This window comes from Camarhynchus parvulus, chromosome 8 (genome assembly GCF_901933205.1).
Source record: "Camarhynchus parvulus chromosome 8, STF_HiC, whole genome shotgun sequence".
NCBI lineage: Eukaryota > Metazoa > Chordata > Aves > Passeriformes > Thraupidae > Camarhynchus > Camarhynchus parvulus.
The window spans coordinates 27091434-27112184 of record NC_044578.1 but is presented as its reverse complement, the minus strand read 5'-3'; the positions used below and the strand labels follow the sequence as shown (position 1 = coordinate 27112184).

Below are 20751 nucleotides of genomic sequence, written 5' to 3'. Positions count from 1 at the left end.
TATACCTCCCACTGGGAATTTCCAGCCCTTTCCCTCTTCCTTCCTCCCTCAGAATATATATAGTAAATACACTAAATTAAGCACTGGGGGAGGTGGCACCCAAAGGCAGGAACTGTAGCAGAGGCTGAGTGGCCCCAGTTAAAAGTAGCTGACAATACCATGGCCAATCCTGTGAGCATCCCAGTCATACCACCCATCCTGGCAGCAGGGGAGATGTCTCAGACAGCTATGCTGGTATTGAGTGGGAGGAAAGCTCCTTAAATAACCACCAGTGGCTCCTCTTCCCTCAGTGTGTCAACACTAAGTTGTTGTTTTATTCTCTGAACAGGAAAAATTAGTCAAGTCATTGTGTGGCAAGCAAGTGATAGAAATGAAATAATGTTTTTTGCTTTTTCTAGCTGCTGGATCTGTTTTAGCACACAGCAGATACTTTCCTTGTCATTTTGCATTTCTATTCAAAAACCTCCAAGGAGTAGATGAAAACCAAAACAGAAGAGGAATAGATTTGGGTAAAATCAGGAGAGTAGCATTCTATTGGACCTCATCACTGACTGCTCCAAAAGAACTTATGTAGGTTTTGGGTTTGGAATACCTGCATTATGAGGAGGTAAGGCAGCATTGGTGCCTTCCCTGTCATTATTCATTTTTGCATGGGGTTAAATTGCAGTTCATAATTCATTCTTGAAAAGCCTTACTCTTAATACACCTTACACTGTCTGCTTCTTATTCCAGGTGAATAGCAAGTGTTGTTGTGGTGCCAAATCAATAAAATAGGATTTCATTTAATTAGTAGTGTCTCACAGCCTGTTACAATCCTAGATAATTCCAAACAACCGTTTTCCTCTTTTGTATTTCCCCAGCACCAGGAGGGGATGTTGGCAGTGGTATAGAAAAACAAACCATTAGTATTCTGGTTAACATTGTAAATTGGCAACAGAGCTCAGTTCTTTAGGGGATTTGTCTTTTGACAAATTGTTAGATAAATCTGAAATTGTAACTAGCTCCCTTGTGATGTTTGTTTGTCTGTAGACCAGATTCTGTCCTTGCTAGCCAAATTGAAGGTTAATCTAAGCATTTTCCATGCTGTTTCTGCTTTTTGAAATGGCAGTCATGAACCTAGGAAAGAGATGTGGCCTAATGTGTCTGGGGAATTAAGTCACTCATTTCCACACTTGTTGTACTTTGTTTGCTTTTCTTTACTGCTCTGAAAACAAATTAGTAGAAAAAACATCATCTGCAGGATGGTTTTGCTCTCTTGGCATCCAGGGACAGTCAAGTTTTCCTCCTCCTGGGTTATTTCTCCCTAGGGCAAATGATGCTTTCTTAACCAGTCTTCTAGCTCAGCAGTCTTCTCGTTTCCTTTGCAAGGTAATTTTTATCCTTTTTTTTAAAGTGCTCTTCACCTTAGGATAGCAATATCTGCTGACTTAACTAGACCATACCTTACTAACCACTGCTTACTAACTACTTGCTTGTAGTATAACTTGTTAGAAGACCTCGATTTTTTTTAGTGAATAGGGTCTAGAAATGAAGAAACTCTCAAACAGGAATAAAGTCTTTTGCTCAGCTTTCTAACTTCCCTTAAATTCAACTGTTTGTTGGGTTTTTTTAAATTAAAAGCAGCTATGACAAATGATGTGAAGAAGAAAGCAAATGGCAAGTGCTAAACTTGTTTGCAGGAGGTTAAAGAAGCAGTACAGGATTCAATGTGATCATGTAGAAGGTGGAAGCCAGAGGAAAATGATTCTGCCTTTGCATGTGAGGTATTAAGTTCTGAGCTGTCCCTGTAACAACAGGAATCCATTTCTGAGCTCTAATAAGACATATCATGACAACATTTATAGGCTCTCTTCAGCCTGGAGGAGAGGTGGCTGAGGTAGAATGAGATAAGGGCTTATAAAAACCATGAGTAACAGAGAAAGCACCTACAGGTACTGATCATTTGGGATGTGCCCTGTAGAGACTGAGGATCATCAAATGAAATTAGGAGATGTCCTGAGCAGTCAGAGCCTGTTCTTTGTTCTACAAGGTGCTGTGAGCTCTTGCTACTGTGGCAGCAGGATTTTGTTTATGTGTAAGGTTAGCTTGCAATACTTCAGACAGCAACTGGACAAAATAAGGCCTGTCAGGAAGTTTAACTGCAACAACACAAGCTCTGGCTCAGAAACACCTCGAGTACAACATGTTGGAGGCTTGGAAAGTATTCTGGAATAATATGATTACCCTTTTGCCAGGCAGGATGCTGGGCTGTAGGTGACCAGGACAGTGGTTGTTGTGTGCCTGAAGAATCCCAGTTGTCAGCTGGCTGACTTACTTTTGACATTTTTAAGTGTTCTGCTAAAAATGAGGGGCAGGACTTGTTTTTCCTGTCATATTTCCTTTAAATGTTCTATAGTTTTGATGTTAACACTCAAAAAGTGCTGTACTCCCTAAAAGATAATCCACAACTTGTAAAGCATCTTTAGTAGCAGACAGATAAAATGTGTGTTGATATCTTAACTGCATAAAATTCCATCAAGTTTAGTACATTGGCTAGTCTTACCTCTCTTGAAGTAATTAAAAAAAAAATACTGTTCTTTCTATTATTCTGTCTTAAAATATCTGACCTACTGAATAATATCCATTACAAACGTACTAAATTATATCAACATTTTCAACCCAGTTCCACTTCACTTATGCACAATTTTGTCTATTCACTTGCTGTTATCTTTCTTTGTAATGAAACTGATTTCATTTCTACATCAGCAAGTCAAACCTTTTGTAGTTTTAAGTGCTTGTAGGAGTACTGAGCCTGCTCAGTCTTACAGTGGCTTCTTTTCCTTCAAAGCTGTATTAATTCTTCCATAACCCAGGAAGGATTTTCCAAAGACATTATTTCAGTGAGTACATTCTTGACTTCATACTGAATTCAGACACGTGGGGTGAAACACTGCAGTTAGATTTGGAAAAGCAAACGTGGTGACACAGCCTGAAACTACAAAGCTGTGGCAGCACTGGGCTCAGAATTCTCCCTCTGGAGAGGCTGGGCTCAGAATTCACCCTCTGGGGAGGCTGGGGCTCGTGTTACCCTGGTCCCTGAGCAGCTGCTGGGCTGGTGCTGGTGAATGGAGCCCCTTGTCTGCTCGGTGGAGCCAATGACAAGTGTCTGGCTTTCACCAAGGGGAAGCGGTTCCGCAGCCAGAGCTAAGTTTAGTGCCATGGATTTGTTCCTCTGACTTCACATTCCTGCTGCCCCCCTCCCAAAGGAAATCAGCCCAGAGGGCTGAGAAGGAGCAGGACAACTAAACCTCCCTCAGCCAGGGCTCAGCTGGATGTCAGGGGCTTTTTTCCACCGTAGGAGTTTTCCCTGGTTCTGAAGTTCACAACACGGCATGCAATTTTTGGGCAAGTATTCACGCTAAAGCTCGGCTTTTCTTGGAGGAAAGGAAACACTTGTTTGTTTTCTAAGACAAATGTATTTCAAAGGAGGCAAGATCACAAGGGTATTTTAGTCAAATGAAGTAAATATTCTAAAAAGGAACCCCCTTCTTTGTTCAAGAGAAGAAAATGGCTGTGGACGATGGTTTGAACAGCATATTGGTTACTGACAAATGAGATTGAGAGTTTTGTGATTTATTTTTAGCTGGAGAATTTTTTTTTAAAACAGAAGTACTGTGTAGCCTTGGCAGTTGCTGCATATTCAGTGTGGGTGGATGGAACTGAGAAATCTCATCTGTGCTAAACAAGCGTTTTGGGATTCCATTAAAAAATTAAACTCATGTACTGGAAACTGAAGCTGTACCAGCTCACCTGGGGAGCTCTGCCCTCCGAATATCCTCCACAAGGTAAGCAGTGCTGCCTGCCCAAGGCACTTGCAAAAATACTTGGACCTCAAGATGTGACATCAGCTCAGATTTGGGCTATTAGAGTGACATTTTCTTTCTCTCCTGAGATTACAGGTCAATGAGTTCATCTTCACCCTTACCTTCCAAGTTTTCCCTCTAACTAAAAGGGCTAAAAATAAATTTCAAAAAGGCAGCTGAGAAACAGTTTAATGTGGTTGTGTTGATCCAAGTGCTGAGTCTAAGGAGAGTACCTAATACTGTAAGGTATCTAATAAGATGTAATTATGTCACTGGGAAAGCAGCTTGGACATTTATATCTTGTTAGCTCAAAGGTCTGATCAGTTAGTGCTTTACAGCTGCAAAATAAACCTCTCTCCAGCTAGACTTTGTGAGTGTGGGTATTTCTGGTTTATTCAGGGATCGGCTGAGCTGTGATTTCTCAAGTAGCCTTTTTGCAGAAGAGCTCTTACTTCAAGTGTTTGTGTTGCACTGTGAGTAAATAAGTACCCATTTGATTTGCTTAGAAGTAGATAATATCTGGCTTTGATGTGGCCAGTAGTAGCAACTCCCCAGGAATTCTGTTGCAGTGAAGTGTAATCCCCATTAAGCAACTTCTCTCTCAAGGTACTGATTTAAAAAGTGCCAAATGACTTGCTGTAAGCTGTCGTGTATTTGGCCATCCTACCTTTCCTGGAGCAGGACTGGGTGACCTAATCCTCCTCACCCTTCACACTGGAGAGGCTTACTGGAACTTGCCAGGACAGAGGAAGAATGTCAGACACACTTTTGATCTACAGTTTCCCAGTTACCTTTGAAATCTGTGTCCCTTCATAGCACTCCTTTCCCTAAAGCTGACATTGTGGCAGTAGCTGCTGTCTGCTGTGGGCAGCATTCAGAGGAAGAGAGGCTGGAGCTTCAGTACTCCATGGAAGGAGGTATGTGATACAGAACACTTACACTTGCTACTCTCTGCTTGTTTCTAGACTCTTGCAGTAGCAAAGCTGACTGCCTCTATAGGAGCTGAGCAAGTCCTTGGGAGTTAAGGGAACAAACACTTGATACAGTATTCATGATTTTGCAAAAGGGTTACATTTGTATTTTTTTTTTTTGTTTTTGTTCTAAGAACCTCTTTGTATTTAATTTTAATTACATTAAAATCTCTCTTCAGGAAAGGAAAAGGTTTTTCCCTTATCTGCTGTGCTGCTGGGTTTTGGTTCCTCACCCAGAGGCCCATTTAAAGAAGTCAGACTTGAACTGTGTCTGGTCTGGTGCTTCTGACCATTCCCAGTACCTGTGCCAGGATACATCTGTTGTACCTTCTAACATCTGCTAGGTCCAGCTCTCTTGTGCTCACATGGGAACCTCGCCCTAAAATGCTTTGTGAATGCTTCTAAACCCCTGCATCCTTTTGCTGGCTGCACTTACCAGAATTGCTTTCCTGACAGAGTTCTGTGAAAATCTTAGAGGTGATGAGAGCCAGACTATTTGGTTAACAGTATTGTACTAAACATGATCTATACTTCATTTACTTCAAAATTCTCTCTTAAAACAGCAGAGCTACCAAATGCTGCTGTGGATGGTTCAGTCACAGCCTGTACTTTGATTTATGAAGAAATTTTTGCATCTTGGTTTCGATGAATGAAGATTTTCAAATGAAGGCTTGGGAGTTTAAACTTGATTTATTTCATACTGGATTCTGCAACAAAAAGCTTCTTCACCAGAAATTAGTTGGGGAAGAAATAGGGAAGCGATGCATTATGTTGGTAATGGGAGAAATGTGTCACTGACATCTAAGCAAAGAAATGGGCTGAGGGACACCTTTGATTGCATTAATAACTGGTACCAGGGAAACAAAAGACAGGCAGTTTTTCTAAAATCTTAACACAGCTAACCCCTTGTAATGTTCAGGTAGACAGACAATGTCTTGAATTCTTCATACATTGGTGGAACTAAATCAATTGAGATCAATATCTCTCTCTCCTTTTACCAATTAGATTCAGTAACACCAAATCCCAAAACCTTGTCTTCCCTAGGATTTTTGTATTAAGGTAGCCAAGAAGCCCCTCTCAGGCAAAGACCCACCACTTTAACCCCTGTTTCATATCAACACTTCATCATGTTGCAAAATTAATCTGTTTGCAAGGGATGAAGTATATAGAGATCTCTTTCTCCATGTATTTCTCACCTGAGACCAAAGATCACCTTTATCTATGTCAGATAGATTTTGAAAATTGAGGCATGACAGTGCTGCCAACTTGAAATATTTCCTTTTATATGATGTGAGCTGTTCATGATGCAATTTTGTCACTGACTCTGAAATCTCCTCCCTTTCTGTCTCTCCCAGCCTGGTACCATAAATAGAAACCTACTCCTTGCCCATCCCGAGTTCTTGGCTTGGAGCTATATTTCTTGGCTTTCCTCAGTGGGTTGTTTACAATACTTAAACCTTGCCCCACTCTATGGGAGGCCCAAGGACTAACTATGGGTCTGTGCTTGGCTCTAGCAAACCACATTATTAAGAGTCTGGTTGCTTGCAGGAGAGGAACACCTAGGAATGGCATTTAGGTAGTGCCTGCATTTTACCAAGGCCATATGTGAGCTGTCTGACCCCTTCAAACCAGTGTTTTGCCTGGCCACATGGATGTCAGCAGAAAAACTAGGTGGTCCATTTAGGTAAAGGCTGCAGTCTGTTCCAGGGTAAAGGAAGTTCATAGGTCTGCTTCAATGCTACCACATTATTAGACAGCAGAAACTTGGCCTGTTCAGCACTGGTTGCTATTCAGTGTGTAGCTTGTCTTGAGTATTTTTGGTTAGCAGGAAGCACTGAGACTTGGCTTCAGAAACAAAGCTGCTGTAGTACTTGATACTGTTCCAATCATGTCAGCAAAATAGGAAACCCACTTGCTGCTGTGTTATCAGTTTTGTTTCCGTGTATTCATTAAGGCAGAAATCCTCCCACTAAGAAGCCAGTTAAAGATCTGAAGGTCCAGTGGTGTAATGTTTTGTATGTGATGTATGTTTTGAAGGTGCAGTGGAAAATACCAATTATACCAGCACTTATTAGGTACTTGATGGTCTACTTTCCATGAGTTGATGACCAATGCCTGTTCTTTGGTGGTCTTAAAAGTAAGCAAATAAAATGAGTCTGTCTGTAAAACTGCATCCTACATAATTTATTGGTGTTTAGTTTAAGGACTCAAGAGTGAAAATAAAATATGTGGCATATGCAGGGATCTTGGTGGCTTTGTGTTTGAGTTGTCCCTATGTGAAAAGATACAAGTCTACACCCTGTGGGTTTTGTTGTATAGTATATCAGATTAAGACTGTGCAATAACCAGTATTTACCCCATAAACCTCCTTGTCTCTTTCCTTCCATTGACAAACCAGTCACTTTGGCCTATGGCAAACAACACCAAATCAATTTCAGGGCTGTATTTTCATTAACACATTCTTTTCTTTGATTAAGAGACATTGAAATTCAGAGTATAGCAAATTTTTTAGAAGCTCCCTGAACTATACATCATCAAGTAGCATAGTCAGCAAGATTTCCTTTTATTCAACTTTTCCCCACTGCTGGAAGAACTAGAAAAATGCTTCTAAATGGATGACTTAAGTTGTACAGGAAGGGTAACCACTCTCAGGAAACAGCTTTGAAGGGCACCACAGGGAATAGGGTAAAGAGCTGGGAAGAACTGCTGTGCCTGAAAGGTGGATTCTTCCACTGAGGAAGTTGAGTGTACCAGAATTAAGATTTTATGTCATGCACTTACTGTGAAGAGCACAGGAACAGGATGCAGATGTGGTGGATGCAGGTGTCAAAGTGATGGCCTGTTGTGTAAAATATCTATCTAGGAAAATCAGTTTTAAGAGAGAATGCCCATCTAGAAGCCAGAAAGATGCTTGATTTAATTCTGGCTGGGTGCATTTGACAGGACCTTATGAACTGCTGTGTACTCTGTGTCCTTTCTACTGGAGAGCACCTTCAGGAGGGTGCCTGGAAAGAGTGTGCACAAAATTACTCTGCTGCAAGAGACTTACAGGCAAAATGTTTCTCACCAATAATGCCACTGCTGGCAACTAGATGGTTCCCATCAGGAGCTCTTAACACACCAGCCAGCCATTAGGCTTTGGCTACAGCCTCTTCTGACAGAGGCTAAAATTGATGGGGTAAGTAGGGATATGTGCAAAATACATTATTAATCCAACTTAACTTCCTGCTAATCCTTCTTTGTTTGAAATACCAATTATTCATCCGTTGTACTTTAACTAAGAAGTGAATGTGTTATTTTAGCTAAGGTTAGTAACTGTTACAGCTGAGACTAATCTAACCACAAATCCATACATAGCTTGCCCTTTCCTAGTACCATTTTAGGTAAGGGTGATTGTCACAAAGCTCATCCATGTCTTTCTGAAGCTGTGCTGGCTTTCTCCACAAATTCTAATTATTTTTTGTGTATTAACAGATATGCTAAGCTTAGTACAAATGCCAGTGTAATTCAGAGTACTTGGAGCACATGCAACCTGAAAAGACAATAAACTGCAAGAAGCAAAACAAAGAGGAAAAGAGAGAAAGCCTAGGAACTCTCAAGTAAAGGTATCTCAACCTCTGACCACTGGGTAGCATGCTGCAGGATTCACTGAGCTTGGTTTTGGAAGAGGAAGAAAAGAGGTCACCCCCTTGTCAGAACTTGAGGAACAGCAGTATTCAGGTGTCCTAAGTTAATTCTTTGCCTAGTTAGTTTTCCACAAATGTAAGCTGTTGGTTGCAGGGGAAATGACTCTTGTCAGAAGCAATATGGGAAAGGCAACTTCTCATCATCACAGCATCTCCACAGTTCTGTATACACTTTTACAGCATCCATAGCCTTACAAAACACAGACATTTGGAATAAGCCTGCTTGCTTACCTTTAGTCTGGTTTGAATCATCCTCACACGGTGCAGCTGCCCCATCATGGAATGGTGAAGTTCACAGATCATGGAAGTCCTGCTTTCTTGCCTCACTGGGCTGCAGCAACTCCTCTCCCCCTACAAAAGCCCAAACCACAGACTTCCCTTCCCCTGCTCCCTTTTATACCCCTCTGCAGGCCCACCACCCTCCCAGGTGTGAGACTGCCATGGTGAGTGCTGGTTTGTTAACCCTTCCATGACCAGGAAGGAGCCTGTTGTGCCACAAGGCAGCTCTACTAGAAAACCAGGGCTTTTAAAGAATTTATCAACTATTCTCTGGGTTTTGAGAGGTAATTTGATGGGGCCCTTGTGGAAACTGTCCCAAGTGATTATTAAATCAGCAAATGTGCAGTTCAGACTGGATGCACTGTGCTGGCCTTGCTTTCTGTGTCTTTCTGAGTTCTTGACATGTCCAAGAGCGTTCATGTGCTCAGTGTTTGTACCTCTCTAAGGTATGGATTTTCACCAACACCCTTTGCTGTTGATTCCTGTGAGTAGTGCTCCAGCAGTGGTATGTGGAGTGGAAAAGTGAATCAATCTGGGCGGTCCCCTTAATGGGTGATCTGTTTTGTAATTTGTGCAAAGGAATTTCTCCAAGGAAACTGTTTGCTTTCTTCCCAAACATTTTGTTACCTAACTCATAGTGGAACAAAACTCTGTCTCTCCAGCTCATCTCAAAGTTGTTTCAACTTGCAGTCCAGTCCCCACATCCTCTGCGTGTTGAGCAGTCCCTGGAAAGCTCCACCCTCCCATCCAGTTAATAACCAGTTAGCCCAGGGTCTGATTTTCCCAGTCTCTGCTCTGCCTGCCCGGCAGTGCTTCCTTTCCCCTTGGCCCTCGGCCTTGTGAGCAGTGACTGCTGTGTGTGGAGCCCTTGTGCTCAGCCTCGTGGTGCCAAGCAGCCTCTTTGCCCTCTGGGAAGCACAGAACATGAGTGTGGGGACAGTCCTCTTCCAGTCCAGCAGCTATGGCAAGGAGGGCAGGCTGCTCTGCTGCCTCAGCGAGGGCACCTCTGAACCAGCTGTGAGCTTCACAGGTAGGATGCTCGGGGTGGAATCCTGTCCTGTCCCTTTCCTGTGTTTTTCTAAGTGCTTCAGGGAGGATGAGGTCCTTTCAAGTTTGTGTTTGTCTTGTAGTATGAGGCCAGCCACAGGCAGGTGTGAGATTGCCAGCTTTTATTGGGATCTTAGGATTAGTAAAATGCTTCTTTTCTCCAAGTACTTACGTAGTATTTCAGAAATAGAGACCACTTCAGTACTTAATGTGACTCTGAAATTTAAAATTTAGTATATTCTACCTCCTGCTCTGAGACTAAAGAGATTGGTAATTGGAGTGTTTGCCGCAAAGGTGGGGGACAAAGCACCCCTTACATGGTGGCTGGATAGGAAAGGTTTCATATCCGGAGAGAAGCAAATTGTATTGTGGGAATAAAGAAAAGGAAGGAGATGGATGAAGCATAACCTCCTTGTGTGACTGTGTATTACTTGTTCACTAAGTGATGATGTCAGTTTTCCATTGCATAGGAAATGGAAGTGATAATATAAGATTTATGGTTAGCCTTGAAAAGGAGCTGACATAAAACGGAATTTCCCAGCTCATTTCCTGACTTTTGGTGCAGACTGAGCTCACAAGCTGTTCAGCTGGAGGGACACCATTGGTGACATGCTTTGGTTATCTCTGTGGTGATCATATTTCTGTTCTGTGATGGATGGTGTAGATACCACACTGTATGGAACAGTGTGGGCTGTTATGGAATTATAGCCTGCAAGAAATACTTTTGTATCTGGTAAAAACCCCTTTAGGTGTTGGGTAACCTTTACAGTTATTTAAGCATTTAGGTCACTTTAAACAAGTAAAGGGAGTTAGTGAGACGTGAACTCTTAAAAGCATTTGATTTTTAGGTAATAAGATTTTTAGGTAAGCACTGTAGCTAAGTGATTGAAGCTTCTCATCAAACATTAACTTCTACTGGCTTTTTTGTACATCAAGTGGGTGTTAAGAACCTGTGCCAGCCTCCCAGGCATTCCCAAGAAAGTGCTAGGAGTCCCACATCTGCTTTGACTCCCCACTGCCAGTCCAGCACAGCCCCACACATTTCCATGTGGGCAGAACTCTTGGTGCTGAGCAGGTGGCATTTCTGCTGGCTTCACCTTGCCTGCAGTGGGCTCAGCTGGGCACAGGGCTTGCTGCAACACCTCTGGAGCTGAGCTGGCCCTGGGCTGCTTCAGGTTATCCATGGGTGCGTGGATGAACACTTAACTTTGTGCTGTCTGTGGAGCAGGGCTTGGCTGCTCAGTGTGTGAGCTTTTCTGGCTGGAGAAAGAAACTTAAAGGACGCTTTGACTTAGAATAAATGCTGTATTTTTGTTTAAAGCCTTTTACTGGTTGGCAGATACATAATTGAAAGTAAGAAGGTAATTAACACCATTAGGGGATTTTGGAGCTGAGAGGTTGGGTATTTTTTGGAAACTGCCTACTTTTGTGTTTGCTCTCTAGCAGAGATGTGTAAGTCAGGGTTCTCATGCAGCACGTTTGACTTTGCTTAAAGCATTGAAACACTCATAACATAAGTCACTGTAGGAGCATAAAGAATGTATTATTTAATTAAATAGTATTTTTACTCCATAAAGAGAGCTGGATTTAGGAACTGGTGTTCTTTCATAGAGCTGAGTATGCACACATCCAGCCCCAAGAAAATACAGTGGGATGTTGGCAGCCATGCTGTAATGTAGGTGACTGAGCATTGGGATTTCTTATTTTCCATGATAGCTTCCAGTCTGATGGGTTACTATCTTGTAAAACTAATTGCAGTTGAAAGTTAGGAATAAGAGGTGTATGTAAATATTGCATCTGCAGGCAGTGCAATCAAGGAACTGACATTTTGGTGCCTTAGTCTGTAGGCTCTTGTTTTTGTGCTAGGAGAACCTTGACAGAAGGCTACTTTTAGGTTATTAAGTAATTGCAAGATGAGCAGGTTATGCAAGAAATAGAACTCTGAATAATTACCAGAAATGCAGTCAAAAACCACTTAGCCAAGTTTAAAATGGAAACAGAGCAAACCTCAACCACTTACTTTCTCATATACCTACAGTACAGTTAAAAAATTACATTATAGGCAGGAAACCCCCCATAGTCCCTATTTTCCAGGCTTGAGCTCTGGCCTGTGACACAGATTTGGCATATTACTGTGCCTGATACATGGCAAAGGCTTCTTCCTGTTTTGTGTCTCACTGACTTCCCAGTTTCCCTATCCTGTGCTGCATTTGAGCTCTTTGTTCCTTTTTCAAGTGCCTTACGGAGCAGCTCTTGCTCATGAGTGTAAATCTCAGGGGCCTGTGGAGAAGGAGGTAGGTGTAGCCACACACATTCTCTGACAGTGTCTGCTTAAAAACATCACAAGCCTGACTTCTCAGCCCATCAGAAATGGGCCAAACCAATGACTGTAGAGCAAAGAAAGCCTCAGATTTTTTTAGAGAGAACTTTTTATGTTTAGTACACTTAATGAAATCTCCTTGCAGTATACATTTCTCTAAGTAAGTTCAGCTAGAGAATTCAGAAGTAGATATTGGGACAGGGACTTAGATCTGTGCTGTCAGAAAAAGTATATATAACTTTACACCTTCATGTGTTTTTGTTCCCTTGAGCAGCCCTCATGTATGAAACCACACCATCACTCTGTCTTTTCCTAATTTTGGCATTTACTCTACTGCATGTTCCTGGAAAACCTTTCCATGACTTAGAAAGCCAGTGATGGTCTTGATATAGCACTAGCATGAACTGTTCACAGTTTTGCTTCTTACTACAGTTCTTCCTAAACCCCTGTGGATTTAGATTCATTTTAATCATCACAAGAACTGTAGGGACTTTTTCTTTTGTTTCTAAAACATGTCAGATTCCTCCCCCCACTCCTTTGTAGTGACAAGTTTGCATCAGTTGTCCGTTGAAACAGCAAAATAGAAATGCTGCTGCTAAATACCCAGCATCACCTGTACTGCCTTCTGTCCCTGCTCCTGTCAGTTTTCCACCTCTGTTTCCACAGTCTTGAAATGTGTTACAAATCACTGTCGTTCCTGTTAATATTGAACCAGTTACTATCCCCACTTATACGTCTCATTTGTGCCATAATTCACTTTTACTTGTATTTGTAATGTTGGTTTCAAATCCAGGCTGTGTCCACCACAGAAACAATAACATTTTGTTATTAAAAGGTTTTCTTCACTACTTCATGTAATTTTAAAAAGTGCTTTTAGTTGTGCACCTATTTTTAATCTATGAATCCTTAAATAATTTTGAATACAGGTGTAGATATATAATAAGTATTAAATAGAAATTATATACACATAGCTTGCTATTTGGCTTATAGCAGTTAAATCACCTTCTCCAGGAGTTGGACTGGAGGATACCTGTGGCCACCTTCCAACTCAGGAAGGGAAATGATTAGAACTGTACACAAAGTGATTGCCTCTCCTGTCCTTTCCTCAGAGGCCCTGCACCGCCCTTACGGCTGCGACGTCGAGCCCCAGGCACTGAACGAAGCCATCAGGTGGAGCTCCAAGGAGAACCTGCTTGGAGCCACTGAGAGCGACCCCAATCTCTTTGTTGCACTTTACGATTTTGTAGCAAGTGGTGACAACACACTCAGCATCACCAAAGGTAACACGGGGAGTGCAGAGCAGCTGTGGGCTTGAAAACTTAGCAACAGAAATCAGGAAGTGGAATCCCTGCCTGGATAGGAATGGGAATAGTGCACTTAGAGACTGGGAATAGTGCACTTAGAGACTGGGAATAGTGCACTTAGAGAAGGTGATTCCCTACAGCAATGGTGGGAAGCAGACAGCCTGTCCCTCATGGTGCTGGAGGGACACCTGCTGGGCAGTTCTGCTGGGACAGGCACAGTCCAGCCCTCTCCTGTGCCAGGCTCCCCACATCACTGGCCCTGTGGGATACCTGCTGTAGGAAGGGCAGAGGGAAATGGGTACATCACAGATGGTAACAAAACTTGGCAATTTCAACTGGGGGCAGAATCAAGAATTAAGCTTGCACAGACACTTTCTGATTCTGGTCAGTACATGTGTCAGAGCTGTTAAATCATATGGCACTTAAAGCTTCAAGAAAACAAACCTCAACCCTCCAAGAAAATAAAGTCTTCCTATTCTAATAAGCTGGATACAGTAAGCTTTTTGAGTTCATCTCACTGCACTAAATCAGTGAACAGTATCCTAGGTATTCTGTCTGAGCCTTTGCTTCATAAATACCTTGTATGTAGCAGTTTATTTATGATTTCTTTTGTTAAACTACAAACCCAGGCTCAATTCATGCTGAATTTCTCCCTCAAGAAGACCCAGCAGCTTGCACTGTGCTTATTTTGTGTTTTTCTTTCTGGTCCCAGGTGAGAAGTTGCGAGTCTTGGGTTACAACCAGAATGGTGAATGGAGTGAGGTACGTTCAAAGAATGGGCAGGGCTGGGTACCAAGCAACTACATCACCCCAGTGAACAGCCTGGAGAAGCACTCGTGGTACCACGGGCCCGTGTCCCGCAGCGCAGCCGAGTATCTGCTCAGCAGCCTCATCAATGGCAGCTTCCTGGTCCGGGAGAGCGAGAGCAGCCCGGGGCAGCTGTCCATCTCGCTCAGGTACGAGGGACGTGTTTACCACTACAGGATCAACACCACCTCAGATGGCAAGGTAAGCACCTCTGGACACTGCTGTGGGGAGAGGAGATGAAGATAGCATCTTGCAGAATCTCAAGTTGGAGATCCAGTATTAGTATAAAAGAACACGTGTGCCAAAGGTGTAGTGGTGACTCCCCAAAAAGTGCTTTAGAAGAAATGCAGACAGTTCTTGTCTGGGCTGAAAGCAGCTGGGTAGCAAGGTAGCTGTGGTTGGAGGTGGGGATAGCCTTCCACTGATCCCCATAGAAGCAGCAGAGCTTTAAATCAGCATTTTTAACTAAGATGAAGTAGTGGCATGTTGTGTTGAGAGACCTAAGAATTCCAGCTTCTAGTCCTGTAAAGCACGAGGCAGGAGACATTTAATTGTCACAAAAACTGACACAGCTCTTAAGTGATGGCTTACATGTAGTTGTCTTCTGCGGGTAAAAATCCCACAGATTAGTAGTTATTTACCCAACAAGAAGAGAACAAATATTCTAAAATCCTGGTTTTCTGATTTTTAAAAAAGACATCAGCACGTTTGTACCTGTTTTCCAGCGTTACTGAAAACTTGCAGCTGCCTTAATTTAAGCAGATTCCTGTTTCTTGCTCTACAGGTCTATGTGACAGCAGAAAGCCGTTTCAGCACCCTGGCAGAGCTGGTGCACCATCACTCCACGGTGGCAGATGGCCTGGTGACAACCCTGCATTACCCAGCCCCCAAGTGCAATAAGCCCACCGTGTATGGAGTGTCCCCCATCCATGACAAGTGGGAGATGGAGCGCACCGACATCACCATGAAGCACAAGCTCGGGGGAGGGCAGTATGGAGAGGTCTACGTGGGGGTCTGGAAGAAATACAATCTCACGGTGGCTGTGAAAACGTTAAAGGTGAGTTTTCAGATTCTGGGCACTGTTCATTTGGTCACTGTTTATGACATGAGTAAGGAAATTGGAATGTTCTCAATTACACCTTGTGATAAGAACATCAGAGAGCGGAGTGTGCTGCTCTGCATAAAATCCCTGCTTGGGAGTAGCTTTGCAAATCAAAGTGACCCCATCAAACTTACACCAGTGCCCGTGGCTTAGAAACAAATCGGAATTTTGGCCCAGCAGGAGCCGCATGTCCAAGTCAGACCGATAGAAATGGTTACAAACCCAACTTCCCTTCCTCCAGAGGAGCTATGGAGGCTTTAAGAAATCAAAGATGTAGAAAATACCTTCTATAAGCTGTCCTCCACTCCTGAAAAGATTCAGCTTCTCCGTTTCTCTTCCTTTTCAAAACTTTTGTTTCAACATTAACAACTGCAATTCTAAGTGGCCCCTGAATAAGTTAATTTTTATAGCTATACAGGGGAACTAAGTCAGTGATCCTGAGAGTCTTCCTCTCATCAGCCACAACACCAAATGAGAAATCTTGGCCCTGCCAGGGTACTGCAGATCATCTGCAGGACAGCCAGGTAGCTGTTCAGGGCTAGTACGGTTTGCTTTGGTAAAAGATAAAACAGCAGAATGGAGACAAAGATGCCATCATTTATATTCAACCAGGATGTGTGGTGTCAACCAGACCTTGGTCATGAAGATAAATGTTCCCTTCTTTTGCCTCTCTGTGTGTCTAGGAAGATACCATGGAGGTGGAAGAGTTCTTGAAAGAAGCTGCTGTGATGAAGGAGATCAAGCACCCAAATCTAGTGCAGTTGTTAGGTGAGTGAAATGCCTTGCTCTTTGTGTTCTTACTTAGTCTTCATTTTGGCAGAAACTTGCCCGGTTTAAATGCAGCGGCAGCTTTTCTGTATTTATATAACTTTATGAATCAGGTCAGGTTATAGGGTGGTATTTTTGACAGCTTTATGTAATACTGGAGCTAAGAGACACTAATTTTAAATAAAACATCAAATACAGTCACTTACATTAGTAGACAACTTCGCTGTTGAGGCACGACTGTTACATAAAAGTTTGTAATATCAGCCTCCTGCTGGTTTGTGTCCTTGGCCTTAACAGGCTCCAGGGTTCAGCGATCAGGTTCAGATTCCTTCTCTGCTCTGTTAAATCAGATTTACAGAATAATTTTCTGTGGCTTATTTTTCTGAGAGAACAGGAAAAAATTGTAAGAAAATTCGAAGTGAAAGGAAAAATTCTGTTCGAAGCACAACAAATACCATTCTCCATACTTCTCAAATCAGAGACATTTACAGAAAAGGCTGCATTGAAAAGAACAAATTAGTCCATAATTAGGCAGAAGACACCAGATTGCTGCTGCTGTGAGGAACTCTGTGTATCACCAAATAAGTACATGAGATCAAACAACTTAGGACTGGAAAAATCCACAGGCTTTACATGGTGACTGTGCCCTGTTGTCTCACTGGCAGGTGCATGATATGATGATCATTATTAAATAGTTTGAAATAGCTGTTAAATCCACATGGACAAAGATTCTTAAGGAGACACCATAAACCTTTACTAGAGCTGTCAAGCCAAGCCTAGGATGAAAGGAGAAATGTGAAGAATGTGATGGCTTTTACTAATGGCAACTGTTCTGTACCCACTTTAAAAAAAGGGCACAAATGAAGTGTGTGCCAGCCCTGTCTGGTTCCAGGAGCAGCAACTCAGAGATTTGTCATCAGAGAGGTGCATTTTTGCTCTTTCTGGTGCACAGTGCTGTACTCCTGAAAGTGTAAAGAGCTGCAGGGGGGATCCCAGAGCTGTGACAAGAGTATCCTGTTGCCCTCCTCCTCCGCCTTTACATGCTTTGTACAGTGACTGTAGCAAGGAGTCATCCCAGGAATGTGTGAGAATGCTGCTCTAGGAGCAGGTCCCACCGTGCTGACTCCTTACCCAGCACATGGGAGTGGCTCACATTACTCTGTAGTGACATTTCAGTCTGGAAATCTTGCCAGCTGACAGGTACCTGCTTCCAGTTGGCCACTCTTCAGCTCTATGAAGGCAGAGAGGGGAAGAAAAGCAAACTGTGTGTTCATAATTCCTCTTTTTTCATTCTGTAACCTTTCAAAGAACAGAACTACTGCTTCATGAATATTAGATAGGAATAGTGGTGCTTTCATAGACATGTTTCTCTCTATCCATGAAGTGGATGGAGAGAAAAACAGACAGAAGCCCTGAGTTTGGGCTGCACTGACCTGGGTCTTGTCCATGGAAGTCTTCACTTTCCCAGAGGAGCGCTCAGTGGTACAAAATGCGATGTTAAATCAGGAGCAGTGGTGAGGAAGGGAAGCTCTATTCACCTGCTGCCTGCTGCTCCCTGGCAGGTGTGTGCACCCTGGAGCCCCCGTTTTACATCGTGACAGAGTACATGCCCTACGGGAACCTGCTGGACTACCTGCGCGAGTGCAACCGCGAGGAGGTCAGCGCTGTCGTGCTGCTCTACATGGCCACCCAGATCTCCTCTGCCATGGAGTACCTGGAGAAGAAGAACTTCATCCACAGGTGGGGGAGGACGTGTTGAGCTGGTACAGTTTCAGATTGCAGTGATAAACAGGCCACCAGAATGATGGGCTGGGAGTTCCAGTTTTTGGGGAGGTTTCTTCCACAGCTGGGATTCACACTGGCTTATCCACTGGCTCTGGTGGTTTCAGTAGGGTCTTGCAGTAGCTTTTCTCCAGGACTTCCATAGCAATCTTGTGCCCAACTGCCTGGAAGCCCCTGTCTGCAGACAGTGCCCACCCAAAGTCCTGTTGAAATGCAGATAAAGCCGTGCCATAAACCTGTTACCAGTGTGTGATGAGCTGCTGATCCCATCCTATCCCATCCTGTCCTTGGCGCCGTAACAGCCACCATTACTGAAAACTTAATAGAATTTTAAAAATTAATCCTAATCCAGATTTACCTCATTGCTCCTAAGAATAAGTCCACTCAGTTTCTGACACTGTTCAGGGCAAAGCTCACCTTGTCTCTACCTGCTGTATACAGAGAGCACCTGATCCAGGGGAGCAGGACCCCAAAACTGCATTCAAAAGCCCTGCTTGAGCTGCAGTGGTGTCCTTTGCTCCTTTGTACAGGGACCTGGCAGCACGGAACTGCTTAGTTGGAGAAAACCACGTGGTGAAGGTGGCTGACTTTGGCTTAAGTCGACTCATGACTGGTGATACCTACACAGCCCATGCTGGGGCCAAGTTCCCAATCAAATGGACAGCTCCTGAGAGCCTGGCCTACAACACCTTTTCAATCAAATCAGATGTGTGGGGTAAGAAAACTCACCTTCAGTGTCCTTTTCTTGTTCATTTTGGTTTTTTCTGCCAGCCCAGACAATAACTTGCTTTCTTGCCTGGGCAGAAACCCTTGTGAAGACAGTCACAGGCCAGGCCAGAACTTCATGAATTAATAATATTTTTAGCATGTGATGTCTCCACATAGACTGGCCTGAAATACCTGCCAGGAAATAATGCTACTTTAAGGTGCAGTGAAGGCCACAGAGTAATGAACAACAAAAGGGCAGACTTGTGACCAGGAATTTTGTTTTCCTCCTTTTGCAGCCTTTGGGGTGCTGTTATGGGAAATTGCTACCTATGGGATGTCACCATACCCAGGCATTGACCTCTCTCAGGTGTATGATCTGCTGGAAAAGGGCTATCGGATGGAGCAACCAGAGGGGTGCCCTCCCAAGGTGTATGAGCTGATGAGGGCATGTGAGTATCTTCTTCCAGTTGTGGGGACAAAGCCTGGGAAGGTGGGAGGAATCTGGAATTAACAGCAATACCTGATCCTCAGCATGTAACAGTGAGCTTGGGCTTCAGTTATGAAACAAAGAAGGTGGGGAATGGTGAAGGATATTACTGCTTAAAAAACCTTAAGGAAGCTGACAAAAGCCCAAAAGCTGGGAATTCATATGATCATAATGCAAAACAAGCAGAATGCCAGTGACTTTCCAGACCCTGTGGTGATACCAGCAGACAGTGCTTCCAGAATACATCCTTCTAGTGCAGATTTCTATCTGCAGATATTACACTTTTCATCATGATACTCTTCTGTAACTTCCCAAGCTCCATCTAGGATCAAGGCACTCTCCTCCTTTTTCCCCCAGAGGGTCCACACATCCTTCTTTTGGAAGGGTCTGCCTGAAATTCAGTATTAAGAGCATGGGAGCAGGATGGTGCCTGAAGCTCTACACACTCAGTTATCTGTGGCTGGGCTAGATGTGTTCAGTCCAAGCAGCCAGGGTAGCAAATACAGAATTGTCCTTTGCCCAAACAATTCAGACAGGGGGATAGGGAGATCAGAAAAACCTGTAGAGTTGGCAGAGAGCTGGGAATTTTAGAATTGGTTCCTTCTTCTCATGATTTGTTTGTGAGGATTCAGTAGGGTACTAACTGCTGCCATGAATCAGCACCTGTGAATGACTCTAAAGCCTGTTTAACAGTGGGTCAGAGTGTGACAACTTTCTGTCTGCTTGGACAGAAAAAAAATTCATCTCCCTGTTTCAGGCTCTGAGACTTTGCTTTGTGGCATTGCAGGCTGGAAGTGGAACCCACCAGACCGACCTTCCTTTGCTGAGACCCACCAGGCTTTTGAAACCATGTTCCATGACTCGAGCATCTCAGAGGGTGAGAGCTGCTGTTGTTTTCTTCCTGAAACAGCACTGGAGGTTATCCCCAGAGTGCTGTGTCTCATGGATGGGCCCTTAAGGCTCATCTGCTGGCAGTGGAGGTAAAGTGGATCTAGATCCCTTATTCTTTTAGCCATAATTGAGATCAATAACTCGTTTCACAAACATTGAATTAAAGTTCAGACACATTCCAGTGCAGGGAACAGTGTAATTTCATTTGAGCAGTAAATGCCAAAGAGCTGATTTAAAGAATATTGTCTCCTCTATCAGAGGAAATCTCTTGTTTTCCAGGCTGAAGAGTGAGGGATACTAAGTGATGGAGAGAGAGAAAGATGTATGCATATCACAGTCCCTTGCTGACTGCAGCAATTAGGTCATAAAATACTATTCTACCAGCCTCCACTTTTAACAAAATGTGCTTTAATCTCTGGATTTTCTGCTTAACTACTTCTAGGAGCAAATCTGTGCAGCTCAAGTCTGAAATATAATCTACCAGGAGGTAAAAACTGGTGAGGAATGTGATACTATTCAGCAGACAAGCAGAAATGTCAGAGCATTCTGCTCAGTTTTTAAATTAAATATGCAACTGATCCATCAACTTCCCTGCTACAGAAAAAAGACACCAGATGGAATTTTACCAGTGAGGATCTATAATAGACACATCCAGTGGCCACACAAATGCCAAGCTGGGTGTGGCCAGGAGGTTGTGGGGTTTTTTCTGTGTTGGTTTTTTTTTTGTTGACCTATTGTCGACATTCAATCTTCATTT

General features: G+C 43.2%; 1 protein-coding gene across 1 annotated transcript in view; it reads left to right on the top strand.

Moving 5' to 3' along the window:
* Positions 1–20751, top strand: part of ABL2 (ABL proto-oncogene 2, non-receptor tyrosine kinase) — a 45234-nt gene that overhangs the window by 17000 nt on the left and 7483 nt on the right. Inside the window, 8 exon segments of the mRNA XM_030953187.1 lie at positions 13255–13425; positions 14162–14457; positions 15041–15313; positions 16042–16126; positions 17689–17866; positions 18439–18623; positions 18913–19065; positions 19891–19980. Coding sequence (XP_030809047.1) covers positions 13255–13425; positions 14162–14457; positions 15041–15313; positions 16042–16126; positions 17689–17866; positions 18439–18623; positions 18913–19065; positions 19891–19980 — 1431 coding nt within the window.